This window comes from Setaria italica, chromosome I, assembly GCF_000263155.2.
Source record: "Setaria italica strain Yugu1 chromosome I, Setaria_italica_v2.0, whole genome shotgun sequence".
NCBI classification, from domain to species: domain Eukaryota; kingdom Viridiplantae; phylum Streptophyta; class Magnoliopsida; order Poales; family Poaceae; genus Setaria; species Setaria italica.
Window position 1 is genome coordinate 7,657,441 of NC_028450.1, and position 18,130 is coordinate 7,675,570.

Genomic DNA, 18,130 nt, shown 5'->3' on the forward strand with positions numbered 1-18,130 from the left:
CACGTGACTGATCAATAGAACGGCCCAATTAACTCCTGCCGCGCAAAAACACAGGACAGCTGATCATCAATTCAGCTATTGTTGCATGCTTCTCCCCTTCTCCATTTGCAAAGTTACATATGGTTTACAACTATACAAGGAAAATCTTGTCCACTGTAGTTGTTGCTGCACCTCAGTAGGGGAAAAAAAAACCCCACTTGTAAACTCAAACTAGCCAAAATATTTTGACAATATTATCTGATCATACAACACCCCTGCACCAAAGAAAGCACCGAAACAAATCGCAAAGCCAACCCTTTGTCCTTTTGCTCTGCGGAGGGAGCGTAGAGACCAGAGTGGTTTTGGCTGAGCCACAGGGGACAGGGCCGATCCACAACACCACCACACAACTTTGGGTTCCCTCTGAAGCTTGAACTTGCAAAAGTACCGAACTGGACTCCATCTGGAATCGGCCCTTCTATTGGCACAGCCAGGCTATTGGGAAAACTGCACAGCAAACGGTTCATGCGAATTCAATGCGAGAATATATCATCTATCCGTGACGCGGTGATGCCGGAGAGAAGGGATGGCGATCAAGCAAGTGAATTTGCAGGGGTGGCGTGCCGCCGTCGACGACCGCCGGCGGGAGGAGGGAGAGCGGTACCCCATTTGCAGAAACCCCCCTGATTCGGATCGCGATCCAATTTATGGGGTTTTACGTAAATGTATGCCTTGGTAGTTTTTAGAAAACCCCATCGCGACCATTAATCGCGATTCCATTTTTTGCATGATACCCCCTGATTTGGGTCCGGTATTTTTCAAATCAGCCCTCGTTCTCCTCTGTAGTGTCCTCCCCTTCTCTTCCGTCGACAGGGCCGGTGATCTGCGGTGGCGCACGCGTACCTCCCGGCCGCACCTAGCCATCCCCCCATCGTGCTCGTCCTCCTGCACCCTCATCCGTCCCCTGCACCCTTCGCCGGCGCCGCGGCCCGCGGAGGGCCTTCTCCCACGCTCGTCGCGAACCACCCCGACCTCTCTTACACCGAGTTTTTATCCCGCCCAGCGGCAGGGCGGCGACCGCCCGTATCCGGCGAGCTCGGCTACCTGCCCGGCGATCTCCGTGGTGTACTGGTGTTTGTGTCGAAATTATGTTGCAGGCTTGTTGCTTGATTACAGTAGTAGATTCAGAAGCTCTTTGTTTTGCTAGTTGTTACTGTAGTCCAGGAGATCAAGTAGCTTTGTGATGTGCGGAACCTTATTTTTTATTTTAGCATTCTCAGATTCATAGATTCATGTCACTACTCTGAACTTGTAGCTATTGGGATCATATATACTGTTTTTACATGGGGATAAAATGTGACTTGTTTTTCTGTGTATATAGCTTTGTGCCTGACCATTGCAACAACTGAAGTAGGTAACCTTTTGACTCACTAAAAAAAAGAGAATGATTCAAATCTTTGCTTTTAATTGGCTCACTCTTATATGTAGTTCTAGCCCCCGCGTCTCTCCCGCAAGCGGCATGGGGAAACCTTCGCCCGCCGCCGTCAGAGCTTCGCTCTCCTCCCCCTCTCCACCTTGCCATCGCCCGAGCAGGGAGGCCGGAAGCCCAGCCCCTGCAAGGAAGGTGGTGGCGGGGCATTTTTCTCTGCTGGAAGATGGGAGACGTGAGTGAACCGTGCAGACGGTACGAGTTTCTTCCTCTGACTGGGATGGCCGTGCTCCGGCGCTCCGTGCCTGGATCCGCAGGCCCTTTGGCCGGATCCATAGCCCCCAAGGGTGGATCTGTGGTCTCCTGCAGCATCGGGCAAGAGGCGGCATGGCGAGGCGCGCGGGTGGAGAAGGTTCTGCAATGGCAGCGGGCCTGCTCCTCTCAGGCGGGCGGCCGTGGAAGGCGGCGTGCGGGCTCGGCGACAGCCTCGCGCAGGAACGAAGAAGCCGTGGCCTGCGGCGGCCGTGGGTAGGCGCAGAGGTGCGCCGGCGACTGCCGAGCGTGGGCGCGGGTTCGACAGCATGGAGGGGTGGCCAGCCTCGTAGAAGCGGTTGCGGCCGTGTGCGGGCGGCGGCGCCCTAGGGACCAGCCCAATGGTGGCGGTGGATGATGCAACAATAGGGAAGCGGCGCGACGCGGTTGCTCGCGGGCATGGTGGCCGGCGGCGACCGCATGCATGAGGTAGTGGCCTGCGGGCGGTAGCGCACAACGCGGAGGTGGCGCTAGTGTGGAAAACAGCGGCGCGGAGAAGGCGTTGAGCGCAGGGCACGTGCGGGGCAGCGCAGGGCGAGATGCGAGGAGGATGATTGCCGTTGAGCGAGCGGAGGTGGAGGTACGATAGCATGGTGCGAGGAGGTGCGGTGGTGATGCCGCCCCGGATGGACTGCAATGATTGTGGCCGGGAGTGCTGAGCCGTGAGCGTGTAGGGGTTGGGATGCTCCGGGCAAAAGCCCTCGCCGATGTTCTTGCTGGTGGAGATGACGGCAGCGCCCTAGGGCGTCGTTCTCCCTGTTGGGGATGTCATTTCTGAGCTACAACCCTACTGCACGGGGTCCTTATGGTGCAAACCCTATCTAGATTCTGGACGAGCGACATCGGTGCCATTGGCGTCGTGCCCTCCTTGGAAGTGTCGTCTCTAGAGACCCATTTCGGTTTGTGCCATTCCTAGTCCATTAGTCATGGACGGCCGCAGCCGGTGGTGGCAATTCCGACACGTGGCAAGCTGGATGGGTGTTATCGAGGCCACGTGGAGGCGATTGCAGTTATGGTGGCGGCCAGGGGTTGTCACATGGTTGTCGGTCTTGACTGCTTGCAGCAGACACGGCAGCTGGCGTTGCTTGGCAACAGTCCATGCATCGTGGGACTGCGTTGGAGGACGGCACTTGTGGCAACGGCATCGTGGGACAACTAGGCTTGCAGCGGACCGCGACGGGTTGCTCAGCTTGGCTAGGCTACCCGGTGCGGTACATCATTGGAAGACGGCGCAAGCGACTTCTCTAGCTTGCTGACATGGTGGCGGATGCTTTTGCGCGGGTGAAGCAACGAGACGAAGTCGACCTGCAGCACTAGCTTGGCTAATTGACGGAGATCTTCTGGAGTGGGGCAATATTGCTCACCACTTTGACAGTGATAAAAGAAACGGATCCGTGATGTGGAGTACTATGGCGTGCGTGGCGAGGCCCCCGCACGTAGTGTTTCTTCGAGACGACGAGAGTGAGGTGGAGTCCAACACGGATGTGGCGAGGCCCCTACGCATTGTGTTATCGCGGTGGCGACTACAAGGTAGCTTGAGTGAGGTCTGGATTCGGTGGTATCACTCAGCCAGTTGGAGTGTGGTGTTGTAGCGGCACTACAGCGGAGGGTCCTGCATGGCGGTGGCCATCTTGGTACGGTGCAATCTGTTTCTATTGGTTCCCTGTCAACGCCGGGCCACACTTGGAGGTTTCGACGAATTATGAGCGTGGATGTTGGTGGGTGCCGCCATGGCAAGCGGAGTGGTGAGGCTATGTTGATGTCCCAATCCAATCGGTAGGGTGTGACAATTTTTGTGTTGAATGGCTGCCCGCATTGATGTCCAATCCAATCGGACGAGTTGTTTTGTTTTTCTTTTCTTATATTTTTCCAGTCTGGAACTCCTTCTTTTTAATATAATCCACATCTTTCCTGCCTGGTTCGTTTAAAAAAAAATCAGCTCCCTCTTCTGTTCTTTCCTCTGTTTCTTTCCTCTGCAAAGCTGTCAGATCAGTCTTGTGCCGCCAGATGTGCACCTCCTTGATTCAGACTGACACGACGATTGTGTAGCAAACAGTTTTTAGGGCTCAAATTGTTTCATTCCAGTGTGCCATCGGGCCGAGAAGGGCCACTTGACTGGCCAATAGAACAGCCCGATTAACTACTGCCGCGAAAAACACAGGGACACAGCAGTTCAATCCAGCCATTTGTTCTGCATATGGTTTACAAAGGCAAAGTTTTCTCAAGAGAGAGAGAGGAGGGGGGGGGGGGGGGGGGGGGGGGGGGGGAACTATACAAGGCAAAGCTTGTCCACAGCAGATGTTGCTTCACCTGAGTAGGAGCCGAGTATGACAAAAATAAACCCAAACTCAGACTAGCCAAAATACTTTGACAATACTATCTGATCATACAACACCCCTACACCAAAGAAAGCACCAAAACCAATCACAAAGGCAAACCATCTGTCCTTCCACTCTGTGGAGAGCGTAGAAACCAGATTGGTTTCGGCTGAAGCACAGGGCCGATCGACGATAGCACCACACAACTTTGGATTCCCTCCAAAGCTTGAACTTGTAAAAGTACTGAACTGGCCTCCAGCTGGAATCGGCCCTTCTAAGCCGTTATTAGAAACGTTGAATTCAGCGAGGAAGTTGAGGTTGTTGAGCTCCACTGGGATTGCACCTGTGAGATGATTGTTTGACAAATCTAGCACTTGCAGGTTCGTCAGGCTGTGGAGCTGTGATGGAATCTCTCCTGATAGCCTGTTGGAGCTGAAGTTGAGTATAGCGAGCGATTTCAACCGACCAATCTCTTTAGGGATCACTCCGGTGAAGTTATTACGACCAAGATTCAGCATTTTTGGGAAAGCGGTGGTTACCCGGTACTCGAATGATGTGCCTCTGTAGACAAGTAGCAAAAATACCCTTTCATCCAAATCGGTTGCAGTATTTTCTGTTGTTAGCATTGGCATCTCCGTCAGGTCTGCTGGTATTTCTCCTGTAAGGTTGTTTTCTGATATGTCTAGATGGAAAAGTAACTTGAGGCTTTTGATCCAGGCAGGTATCTGTCCAGCGAGTTGGTTGTTGTGCAAAAGCAGCATCTCCAGATTTTTGAGATTTGATAACCAAAGTGGTATCTTTCCGGACAATGAGCACCTAGACAAGGAGAGAAACTGAAGATTCTGAAATCCATCGATTGTTTCATCCTCTGGCATAGCTTCACCCTTGAAGTTACTCCCAATAATTAGGACAGCGAGTTCCTTGCAATCCTTGAGGACATGAAGCGCATTCGTGATATTTGTAAAATTGTTAAAAGAAGCTGATAGGAAAATAAGGGACTTCAAATTTACTATTCTTGGCGAAAGCTGTCCGTGTAACTTGTTGTCGGCTACCCGCAGTGCATTCAGACTGCTGCAAGAGTAGATGCTTTCTGGGATTGCGCCAGTGAAGCTGTTGAACAGAAGATCCAATGTCTTTAGATTGATCAGGGTGGAGAAATCGACCTTGGTGAGCTCTCCACTGAAATAATTGTTCCTGAGGTCAATTGTTATGAGATTTGTGCAATTGCTAAAAGCTGGTGGCAGCTCTCCAGACATGTTGTTATGGTCCAGATGAAGCACCTCTAGTCTCCTGAGCTCACCTATTGAGTCTGGGATCTTTCCATTAAGCCGATTGCCTCCAAGATCAAGATGAGACAGACTTCTGAGGTTGGCTATGCCTGTACCATCAAGTATTCCATACAAACCATTGTTGGGAACAGAGAGGTACTCTAACGAGGTAGCATTGAAGAGTTCATCTGGGAGCATCCCAGTTAGTTGGTTGCGCCCAGCCTTGAGTACTTTAAGCGCAGAGCAATTGCCTAGACCAGCTGGGATGCGTCCACCGAATCGGTTGTAGCTAATGTCAAGCATGGCGAAGGATGGCGAGGTGATGCAGAAGGAAGACGGCATCCATCCATGGAAACTGTTGTTGCTCACATTGAGCGCAATCAGATTGTTCATGTCCTTCCACGTGGCTGATGGAAATTCTCCGGTGAATAGATTGCTGGAGATGTTCAGTACCTGCAATAATGGCCTGCCATGGGTGGTTGAAGTCGGCAGCTCAAGCAGCTCTCCCTCAAGGTGATTGAAGCTGACGTCGATGGCGGCCAAGCGGCTGGAAGAGGACAAGAGCTGCTCCCATGGCAGCTCACCTGACAACGAGTTGTGGGAGAGGTTGAGGCGCCGCAGTCCGGTGAGGTCACCCAGTGCCGGCGAGATGAGGCCATGGAGTCCTCTACCGGGCAGGGAGATCTCACTGACCACCCCGTCTCTGTCGCAGGCGATGCCTTCCCACGAGCAGCAGCTCGTCGTGCCATTTCGCCACGACATGGCGAGGCCGGCGTCCCATGATAGCTCCGCAATGAACCGGAGCAGGGAGCTCTTCTCCTGATCAGAGCACGGCTTGGCATGGGAGGCTATGGAGAGTAGCAGCACGGCGAGGGCGAAGCCGGAGAATGGCATGGCTGGCTGGTTGCCGCTGCTGATGTGAGCTGCTGCACGTGTTTCTCTCTTGAACCTTACCGGCATGGAGGGACCTAATGAGGCTATGCTGAAATGCAAGCTGTCTAGTTCTGCAATGCATTATGCAATAAGCTTGCAGAACAACATGAAGGATAATACTAAGGGAGTAAGGGCATTGTCTGATTTATAAACCCGGCAGTCCATCAGAGGTTATCCAAGTGGTTGATTTGCAGGTGAGGGCGGTTGTGAAAGCAAGAACTTGATCGCGAGAACACAAAGGACACGGGAGTTTTAGACAGGTTCGGACTTCCGTAATACTCTACGTCCTGTATGCTTGGTGGTTTGTATTGCTGGTATGAGATGAGGTACCCTCGGGGGCTCTCTTGGCCGCCTTATATAGGCTGACGATAGTTATATAGAGGGTAATCGGAGTCGGATTACAGTACGCGTTCTACGATATTCGGACAGATTTGAACGGTCTAGTTGCCTTGTCTTATACTTTAAGTAACGTCATGTTCTTGACCTGCACGTCCTTGTCGGACGGATCCACTCGTCATATCCAGCTAGTATCTTGGCCGGTAAGGACCCATGGGGTACCGTATCCCATATCCCTTAGGCATAAACAAATGCTGACAAATCTGCTGATGCTAGACTGATGACTCGCTGCTCCAAAAGTTTTGCCAGAATTCATGTCGTCTTCACATGAGCCTCCTCCGTTGATCCTATGCCGCGCCGCCAACTGTTGGCGCGCCACCTGACCAACCGGCCGCGACGATTCGATGGGGATTACAAGCAATTCACACGGAAAGAGCTAGTGTGACTGCCTAACCGGCATTATGCGTCGCCAGTCAAGGCAGGAAGGGCTCTCTTTTTGACATGGGTGCAAAAGGCGGCGTTGACATGATCATGATGCCGGTCGGGTCGCTGTAGCTGTGCTTGAAGGGCGTCTCCCCGCTGTGCAAGAAACTAGAAAAGCATGGTCTGATGTTACGGGTCTCTGAATTCTCTGAAACTCTGATGGAACATGGAGTGCAGTCTGTATCTGTGCCGCTATCCCGTTCGTCACTTAGCTCGTTATTGGCCTGGCCGGGCTGCCGATTTCCTTCGTTGGGACCTACAAGTTGGTACGAGGAGGACGAAGCTGAAGGACAGAGGCAGATGATCCGTCAGGAATCAGGCGGTTTCACTCGTGTGTCGTGTCTCTCCTGACCTTGAGATGGTTCAGTCTGAAACTCTGAACCTGAGCTCAGAAAGAGTTATTGTGAAGGAAGGCGCGAGGTCTCTCGTGATTATGTATAAACGAGATGGCACATCTAGCCGAAAATAGGACGACAGTGAAAATTAGCGCGCACTGATTCCTCTGATCTCAGTGACCTCGTTTGTTCGGGAACAAGATCTGGCACCAGCGACAGCGACGGCGACGGCGAATCATGCAAATGGACGGAGCGGGGGGAGTCGAGGTCGGAGGAGGCAAAGAGGACGTGATGGAACAAGATGATCTTGCAGCAACCTGGACCTAGCACGCATGGTGTCTGAACCGACGGTGCCGTCGCCTGGAGCCCGCGCGTTCCACGTGAAGGAGAAGGCGGCGGCGCCCGTGTTCCTCCGAACAGGCGGCGCGGGAGCTTGGATGCAGGTTGCCGCGAGCGGCCCAGCAGAGGACCCCGGCGCCGGCGATGGTGCACTGGCGGGGGCGGGAAGAGCGGCGAGCCAGCCAGCGCGGGGTGGACGGCAAATCAAATACCGTCCAGGGGTGGACGGTGAACGAGATACCGTCCAGGGTGGGTTTGTTTCTTACCGTCTGATCGGGATTTTGCGGCTCAGATTCGTCGAAGAAAAAGTGTACAGGGAAGGAATTTCTTAGAAAACCCCCTACCGAACCATTTTTCAAGACCCCTTCCTCTTTCCCGGGGCACCTCCATCTGACCTCCCCGCCAGGAGCGAGGAGGCGGGCCGGCGGCAATGGCGGCGACAGCGAGCCACGGAGGGCGAGGTCGCTGCTGCTGAGGATTTCAGCGCTTCTACCCAGGCTAGCAGCCGTGCAATGCAACGAAGCATTCTCATGAGCCATGACCCCCGTATGCAGCAGAGCGATCCCGGCTCCTCCCCTTGGCATGTCGACACACCGAAGGAGGTGACCATCGAGCTATGATCTTTCGAACAACTCCCGATTTCATCCACGATGATCTTGCAGCAATACGGATCAAGCACGCGTGGTGTCTGAACCGCCGCCGCCGCCGCCGCCGCAGCCCGGAGCACGAGCGTTCCATGTGAAAGGAGAAGGCGGCGGCTCTCGTGCTCCTCCAAACACGCAGCGCGGGAGCTTGGATGCAGGTCGCCGTGTGCGACCCAGCAGAGGCCGCCGGCGCCGGCGATGACACTGGCGGGGGCGGGAAGAGCGGCGATGACAAAGGGTGGGTTTGTTTTGCACCGTCCATTCGGGATTAAGCGACCCAGATTCGTCGGAGGAAAAGTACAGTGGGAAGGAATTTCTTAGAAAATCCCCTACCGAGCCATTTTTCTCTTGCATAAAACCCCTCTACTCCCCGACCCCTTCGTCTTCCCGCGGCCTTCCATCTCCCCGCCAGATTGGGGAGCGAGGAGGCGGGGCAGCGGCGACGGTGGCGAAGGGGAGCCACGGAGGGCGAGGTCACTGCTACTGAGGATTTTAGTGCTTCTCCCAGACCAGAAGCCGTGCAATACAACGAAGCATTCTCATGAGCCATGATCCCTGCTGCAAGCAGAGCGATCCCGGCTCCTCCCCTTGGCATGTCGCACCCAAGGAGGCGACCATCGAGCTATGATGTTTTGAACAACTCCCATTTTCATCTACGATTGCTCATCTCTCCTGTTCACTCCATGAGAAATTCGGCGCTTCATGCAGCCGTCGCCAGTGAGATCGACACCTACCGTATTATACCCTGTTTTCTAGAGACAAAGTGGCTTAAGTTTCTCTGCGTATATAGTTTGTCCTTTTTCTGTTTTTGTGTACTTCTGTATTGCAAGAACTGAAGCAGATAAGTTTTTGACTCACAAAAAGGAAAATGATGAATGATTTTGGAATTTGTGACATCGATACGCTACTGTAATTGGCTCGTCAGAGTGGACAGAGCAGCTACAAATCGTCATTCACATGTTTCCCAATCTGAGAAAAAAAAAAGGTTTGGTTTCTATAGGGTTCGATGGACAATTCTTGGGCAGAAAAGTTATACACGCCTAGAACCCACGAAGCAAAGTCGACCAAGTCACCTTCACTGAGATCAACGCAAAATCAGTCTTTTTCCTCTGAATAGCATGCCCATGCTCGTTCGCCTTGAAGGAACAACAATGTTCAACAGGGATGGATGAGTCTGCGCCTACCCTGAACTTCAAATCCATCCAAGTGTCCATCACCACGGCAACCACAGACTTCTTCAAGCCACGTGACTCGCCAATGGCGCCATCAAAGAGCCGGATTTCTTCTGGCATCCCACTGACAAAGCAACCGAGGCGCAGATCGAAGCTGCCTTGCACTTCTGACACGAGAACTTCTACGGTCGCCTCGACCGCATGGTCAAGCCGTGATGTGGTTATGTCGACTGCCCCGTGATCGCCATGGATACGGCTTGTCAATGCACGACGATCACATGTGTCTATGTCATCCATGATTGATACACCAGCGATCAGCTGTAGGTCATCTTTTTCTTGTTTGCCTACCTTGATCTTCATGTCATATTCGATTAGAATAGTGCCATACAAATCTATCCCTTGCTTAGGGCCTGACATGTTGATGAGAGAACCCTACAAAATTATTGTTGTTTAGCTCTCATGTCAATGTAAAAAATATCTAAAGCTGCTGTTTCACTTGTAAAGTTGTAATAAATTTACTAAAGCAAAACTCTTTACTTAAAAAGGATGTTTTACAATTGATGACCAAGATCTTTGTAATGCTTATTTTACAACTATGTATGCCCTTTTTCTTAAGTAGCAATCAAGAATCCCAAACAATTCTATTGTTTCGAATAAATGCTACTTAGTTTCATAGTTTAGATCTATTCTCATAGTAAATCATCATTTCACAATGCAAGACTTTGGTATAATTGTGGCTTACACAATCCAAAGTATTATTTTGCAACTTTTGGACAGGTTTGTCACATGGAAGCATCCTTTTGCAGCTAAACCAAATAATAAATGGGAGCTATAACACGAGAGTGCAAGCTGTGCATACGTCTCTTAAATAATTGAAGATGTAAATACAACATTCACTCCTATAGTCCTATCCCAACTTCAATGATATATAAAAGAGATTGAGTCCTTGTATGCCATCGTTAGTATGTACTCCCTCCGTATAGGAAAAGAAAGTCGTTTTGGACAAGATTTGGGTCAAATATTGGGAATATAAATCATGAATAACTTTTAAGTTATTGTTGAGTTTGGAAATGTAAAAGCTATATAAATAGATTTGTCTTGAAAAATACTTTCATAAAAATATACATATATCACTTTTTGGTAAATATTTTTATAAAAACAAAGAGTCAAAGTAATGCTTTGGAGACCGTGTCGCTGTCCAAAACGACTTCCTTTTCCTATACATAGGGAGTATGATACAATCTCACATGATCTATGCATGTGATTAGTTTGGCCTTATGCTGTGAAATAACTGAAGTAATTTGAAATAAGGAATAAGTCTACTTAACTACCTTAAGTATTGTTACATCTACTTAACCCCTTCAAGTATAAAATCGGGTATTTGACTCCCAAAAGTATCCCGTACCATCTAGATCAGCCCCTAGGGTGGATTTTGGAAGTGCTTTGGCCCACATGGTCTGTTTAATGGACATTTACAATGGCCTGACATGTCCCACATCTCTTTTACCGGATATATCAAGAGCTAAGTGGATGAGGTGTTAACAGACTTATTGCTTGAAATAATTGCATATAAGTATGGATGTGCACCTGCTCCAGGGTGATGGGATCATCCCTGCTAAAAGTTGACCACATAATTAAGTAATGGATCAAGATCATCCCGTGCTGCTACATATCCATACAGTTCGACTGAGGCACCCTCCACAGGAATTTTAGCCAAGTTTAAAGAGAAAATTTGCAACATGCGACGAGGTTTATGCAATGTGCAAGTTCCATTGCTGATATTGCAATCTGTGGGATCTGATTGCATCATTGCCTCCAAACAAGCTTCATACATAAAATTCAAGTTACATTGTAATAAGGAAATCAAACACCACACAACCACTTGCCATACAAAAAGCAAACATGACACTTGAGTATTTTATGGCCCTAATGAAAATTTTCCTTTTCATCTAACTGGTATGTTCTTTCTACGAAGAATTTTGCTACTGCAAAAACTTTTCCGTTTAGGTAGCCGCAAAGGAAAAGAGAGTGATATCTAATCACCCCAGAAAAGAAAAGGTACATTTTACTCCCCCAAAGTATTTCAGAACCTTCTCACCTAAACGATTTGCATAGGTCGGGAGCACCTAAACCTGTTTTAACACCAAGGATACAAAAGGGACAATAAAAAGCTAGGGCAGGATGCCATAAAACCTGTTTTTATGAGGGAAAAATGATAAATATCACCATGGATTGAATTGAATCTACTTTAGTAAAAAAGGAAAAGATGGCTGGGGGGAAGATAGTTTAGAGAGCAATCCAAATAATCAAGAAACTTTGTGGAAACACTGAAGGCATGATGGTTAGATGTGTCCTGTATTGCAAACACCTTGCAGATTTCACTTTAGCTGTAGCAACACAAGAATGGGTGATTTATGTTTGATACAGAGCATGATTCCATGGATAGTTGAAGCCCCCAACATTCTGCCAGACACTGGACAAGGATAAGCTCAGGCATTCAACTAGTAAAAGTAACAACGTAAAGCGAACATTAAACCCAAGATTTCTGCAGAGAATATATCAGCCGATCCTATATATAGGAAGAGATATCAAACACTTACTCTCGTTACGGTCTGCAATACGGTACTCTTTTTCCCAGTGCCCCTGTATATAGAACCATCACGGTGGCTGCTATCTGGAAACATATAGGGGCTACAGCAACAACAGGGTAACGAGGCAGGATCTCTGCTGCACTGCTCACATATTCTTCATCGCCACCAGACAGTTTACAACCACCTATGTCCACAGTTTCCCCCGTTGTATCACGTTCACCATCTATGACGTCCAAATTTGTCGTGGAAGCATCTTTATCGCCAAAAATGATATCCACACTTGTTCTCATTTCATCTTCACTGTGGACAGAAGGCTCCACACCATAAGGAGTCACAAACTCATTCATTTTGCGCTCGCGTAGGGAAATCATAAAATCCTTGGAAGAAGGGATGTGCAGTCGCCTGTCTTGTTTATCTAGTTCCTCCTCGTCTCTTACTCCACTGCTGTCAGAAATATTCCGATATCCATGAGGAAATCTATCACAAGGGAGAAATAGAAGGTGGTCTTAGCAGTCAGGATTCAAATCGTAACGTTAAGCCTGAAATTGATTTCTATCTTTTGGGACTTTTTCTAATGTTTTGGAAGTCATACGTGATTAACTAGCAGATTTTCTTCGCTTTTCCCCTTCAAAATTCAACAACATAAGAGCGGTAAGTAGAAACCCAAACTTGTCACAACCCAGATCCCAGACCATAGCAACTGAATAAAGGCGAAAACTTTAGCATCAGAGCAAGTAAACACACCGTGAAACACGACTAAAAGGTGGGATCGGGAGGCACCGTGAGTGGCGCTTCTTGTCGCGCGAGCGCTGGCGGCCACCAGCGAGGCGGCGAACAGGCCACGAAAGAGAGGACACGTCGCGACGGAGAGGAGAGGCGGTGCATTGAGGCAGGAGAGGCGGCGGCGTAAGGGCGCCGGAGGAAGCGAAGAATCGAGCGTGAGAGAAACTGAGCGCGCGGCGGTGGCGGCCGGCGGGGTAGGGCCGTGGAGGCGCACGAGAAGTTGGTCGTACGACCCGCCGTCCGCTGCATCCGACGCCTCTCGTCCTACGACGGCCCAGTTCGGCCCAGCAACACTGGTGGGTCCATTTCGCCGATTTGCCAAATATAATAAAGGCAAGCCTAGCAACACTGTTGGACAGCTTCTTCTGTTCTGCAGGTCTTCTTCAGTTCCCCACGTGGCCCCATCCCATGATGACAGTGAGCGTTATTGGGCTTCTGGGCTCGTGGGGGTAGCAGTGGCATTGTTGGTAGCAGGCTCGGGCGGGTTCTTTGCAGGCCGTGGTCTTGTTTGCTTTGATTGTTTTGGCGCCAAAATTGTCTTTTGGTTTCTTGCGGAAGAGTGGAGCGGGAATCCTATCCATCTTTCGGAAGAAAGAAGTAAAGTTATCTTTCGGAGGTGAGATTGGTGCTTCCACTACTAGCTGTTGGATCAGCTTCTTCTCCACCCCTCCCTCCTAACCCTAGCACGTTGTGACTCCTGCGCGCCGCCGCTACCGCTGCCCTCCCTCGTGCCGGTGAGAAGTCGAGGGATTAGGGCTTCAGGATTAGGGATTGGGATTTTTCAGGATCTGCAGGCTTAGAAAGGAGCTTGGGGGGCGACCGGTTTGCCTAGCAGTGGTGGTGGTGGGCGAGACGGTGATTTGCCTCGGTTGTCGATGGGTGAAGTCGACATGGCGGCGGTGGGAGGTGGACGACGGGAGCCGCTGGCCGCGAGTGGAGGAAGGTGAAGGGAGGGCGCGGTGGGGCAGCAGCGGCGCCGGTGAGGTGCCAGAGGCGGTGGTGGGAGGTGGCAGGATGGGTTGGAGGCGGGGCGGCGGGAGGAAGAAGATGATGAAAAAAAAAGATAAATACCACCATGGAGTGAATTGAACCTACTTTAGTAAAAAAAAATATAGATGGCTGGGGGAAGATAGTTTAGAGAGCAATCCAAATAAACCAGGGAAGAAACACACTGAAGGCATGATGGTTAGATGCGTCCTGTATTGCAAACACCGTGACGGAATTTCATTTTAGCTGTAGCAACACAAGAATGGCGATGATCTATGTTTGACACAGCGCGCGACTCCATGGATAGTTGAAGCCCCCAGCATGCTGCCACACACCGTACAGGGATAAGCTCCGGCATTCAACTAGTAAAAGTAACAACGTAAAGCGAACATAAACCCCAACATTTCTGCAGAGAATATATCAGTTGAATCTATATAGGTGGAAAGAGATATCAAACACTTACTCTCGTTATGGTCTGCAATAGGGATGCTATCTGGAAACATATACGCATGGGCTACAGCGTCAACATGGTAACAAGGAGGGGATCCCTGCTGCGCATGGATGTGTAGCTCGGAAATTCCTCCGTACTCGTAACCAAACCCCCAAAGTGCTGGAAAAAATTGAGAGAAGCTGTATCTGCAACAGGCTGCACGGCACAACGGCAACATAGAGCGGTGGAGCTTGCATGGCCATGTACTCAACGAACCGAATATCTAGGCACACAGTTAAAACACTCATTTATTCTTACACTAGTTGGGGATTCCCATTTTTTTTTTTACAATTGGCACGCCTAAACTTAGAGTACTGTTCCAGTCCTGCTGCCACCACTCTAGACTGCTAATTTCCTCATAGGTCTACCAGTCACGCCCAGCTTTTCAACAAAGCTTGCATAAAGTCAGATGACCAACCACCAGGTAAAACAGACCAAGTCACCTTCACCGAGATTAATGCAAAATCGGTCTCTATCAGTTGATCATCATGTCCATGATTGTGCGCTGTGAAGGAACAGCAATGTTCTGATGATCTGAAAGACCCTGCACCTACCTTGAACTTCATATCCATCTGAGTGCCTATCACAACTGCAATCACATACCTCGTCAAGCAACGGGGCTCACCAATGGTGCCATCAAAGAGCTGGATCTCTTCATCAAACTCACTGATAAAACAGCCGAGACGCATATTGAAACCGCCTTGGACTTCTGATATGACGACTTCTACAGTCGCCTCAACTGCATGGTCCAGACGTGATGCACTTATGTCAATTGCGCCACAATTGCCAATGATGCGACTTGTGAATACACTCCAATTGGGAGTGCCCATGATACCTATAACAGATACACCATCGATCAGCTGTAGATCATCCTTTTCATGTTCACCTGTCTTGATCTTCATATCATATTCTATTAGAGTATCATAACCCAATTTGATCCCTCGCTTAGGGGCCATGGTGATGAGAGAACCCTACAAAATTATTGTTATTTATTTAGTATCCCCTCGTATAAAAGAAAGAAATATGTAAGCTAAATCAGTGACCAAGATCATTGTAGCTGTTTACTTGAAGGGATATTTGACAATCAATGACCAAGATCATTGTCAAATATCAAACTGAATGGTTATAAGGTGCATAACAGTATTAGTGAGGGAAAATTGGTTCCTTGCTATTTATTTGATTTTGTTTCATATCCCAAATATTTAATTGCATAAGCTGATAAGCCTGTGTGAAACGAGAAAGAGACAAGTATTTAATTGCATAAGCTTGTGTGAAATTAAAAGAGAACAGAGAAGAACCTTTTGTATCAAAGGTATCATTCATGCTATGCATCTGCTAAGTGCAGCCAAGAGTCAAAAATATTCTATTTGATTTTGTTTAGACTATGTGACAGTTAGTTTCATAATTTACATATGCTTTTATCATAAATCTTAAATCACCATTCCACAATATAAGACTTGGTATTAGTAGTTTGGGCAGATTAATTACATGGGAGTCATGACACAACAAATGATTATGGCACATCAATCATAAACTAATCCTACTCGTAATTTATTTAGGAAATAAAGAGTGCAAACTGAGCCTAGGTCTGTTAAATAATTCAAGAACACAGTTAATCAAACATTCACAATCTATCCCAACTTTATTGATGTAAAAGGGATTAAGTGCCTGTACTATGGCATACAGATCCAATCTCAGTTGTTCTATGCATGTGATAAATTTGGTTTGCATTTAAGAATAAAGCAACTTGAAATAACTTAACCCCCCCCCCCAAAAAAAAATAAAAAAATAAAAAAAAATAAAAGCGTTGAGGTTCTTTTACTTAAACTCAATCATAAAATTGGTTATTTGACCGAAGAAGTATTCCAGTGTCTAAAAATAATCCCTAAGGGCGGTTTTGGAGGTAATTGTACCGTTATGGCATGCAAAATGGTTGCTGGCCCAAAACCACTCGAAAACTGGCTTAGAGGCGATTTAGACGATATTGAATACATCAAAGGTTCTATTATAGTTTTGTACTCAAGGAGATTAAGTAAGAAAACCTCAATACTTAAGCCCGTTAGCTAGACTTATCTCTTGAAACAATTGCAGATATGGATGTGCACCTGCTCCACGATGATAGGATCATCCCTGCTAACATTGACGACATAGTTAAGCAATGGTTCCAGATCATCCCGCGCTGCTATGTATCCATATAACTCTATCTTTCCAGCATCCACAGGAATTTTAGCCACCTTTAATGAGAAAATTTGTAGCATGCGACGAGGTCGATGCCACATGCAAGTTCCATATTCTTCATCCATAACGCAATCCGTGGGATTTGATAACATCATTGCCTCCAACCGAGCTTCACAAAAATACAAATTATATTGTAACTGGAACTTGATAGAGGAGACAAATACTTGCCATACAAAAAAGAACATGCCGCTTCAAAAACTTTCTCTTCATCTAATAGGAAACTATCTATGTTCTTTGCATAAAGAATTTTTCTCCCTGGAAAAGTTTTTCTTCTAGGAAAATCCAAAGAAAAAGAGTGTCTAATCACCTCAGAAAGGAAAGCTTCCATTTTACCCCCCCCCCCATGTATTTCATAACACCTGAACTATTTCTCATTGCACTTTTCTCCAAGAACTACTAAAACAGACTAATTCACCCCTTACTGCAGTTTATCTTCCTTTTGTTTCTCTTTCTAGAAGTCCTCTTTTCAAGTTACCTTGCAAGTATCTAGGTTTACCACTGCATACAAGGGCTTTATGGCGTGTTGACATACAACCTCAGATTGACAAAGTTGCAACAAGGCTGCCAGCTTGGAAGGGGAGACAACTGAACAAAAGCCAGAAGGCTCACGCTGCTCAACTCGGTCCTCACCTCACCGAAAAAGTGGGCAATTTGAAAATTGGACAAAATCAGGCGTGGTTTCTTGTGGAAGGGAACAGCAGATGCAAATGTAGGACATTGCCTAAGTATGATGGACGAAAGTGATGTGACCGAAGAAATTTTGGCAGATTGGGAGTTCATGATTTCGATCTGTTCAGTCGTGCATTGCACCTCAGATGGCTGTGGTACGAGTTGAAAGATCCCAATCGACCTTGGGTAGGTTCTGAACTGCCAGTGAATGTGGACAGGCAATTATTCAGAATATAAGTACAAACGTCACTATTGGGGATGGGAAAACAGCAGATTTTTGGAATTCTTCATGGCTTCATGGGAGAGCACCTCGGGACATTGCTCTAGGATTGTATAAGCTGGCTTGGCGCAAGCATAAGTCCGTCAGGGAGGACCTGCATAATCACAGCTGGACAAGAGGCCTTTGGAGAATGTCCTCAGTTCAGTTAATGGCAGTTTGTACAGCTATAGGTCCTTGTTCAGGGAGTAATCTTTACCGAGGAGGCAGACCAGATCATGTGGAGATGGACGGCTGATGGCGGTATACTACAAAGTCTGCCTGCAACCAGTTCCAGGGGTCCTATAGTACATTCGATGCCAAGGCAATCTGGAGAGCCCAATCTGAAGGCAACAGATTCTTTGCCAGGCTTTTGGTGCAAAGCAAACTATTAACCACTGATAAGCTTGCAGCTCGGAATTGGCTGTGTAACCCTCTCTATGCACTGCACAATTCTGAGTAAGAAATGGAAGAGCATTTGTGCCTCCACTGCCCATTCATGCAAGAGGTTTGGAACCTTGCAAGAGCTTGGTCTGATGACATGGTGAAGGTGCCTCTTTTAGGAACC

At 48.3% G+C, this 18,130-nt stretch overlaps 2 protein-coding genes and 1 pseudogene across 2 annotated transcripts; all 3 read right to left on the reverse strand.

Annotated features, from left to right (window-relative positions):
* Nucleotides 1–4,073: 4,073 nt before the first annotated feature.
* LOC101771651 (receptor-like protein 2) lies at nt 4,074–6,200 on the reverse strand. The gene has a single exon (XM_004951748.1). The coding sequence runs from the start codon at nt 6,198–6,200 to the stop codon at nt 4,074–4,076; it is 2,127 nt and encodes a 708-aa protein (XP_004951805.1).
* A 3,216-nt stretch (nt 6,201–9,416) lies between these two features.
* Nucleotides 9,417–12,486, reverse strand: LOC101761663 (annotated as a pseudogene).
* Nucleotides 12,487–14,650: 2,164 nt separating this feature from the next.
* On the reverse strand, nt 14,651–16,740 carry LOC101762079. The gene is made up of 2 exons (XM_022827924.1): nt 16,505–16,740; nt 14,651–15,370 (listed from the first exon to the last, which is right to left on the reverse strand). The coding sequence occupies exons 1-2, from the start codon at nt 16,730–16,732 to the stop codon at nt 14,771–14,773; spliced, it is 828 nt and encodes a 275-aa protein (XP_022683659.1). The 5' UTR covers nt 16,733–16,740; the 3' UTR covers nt 14,651–14,770.
* Between the last annotated feature and the right edge of the window lie 1,390 nt (nt 16,741–18,130).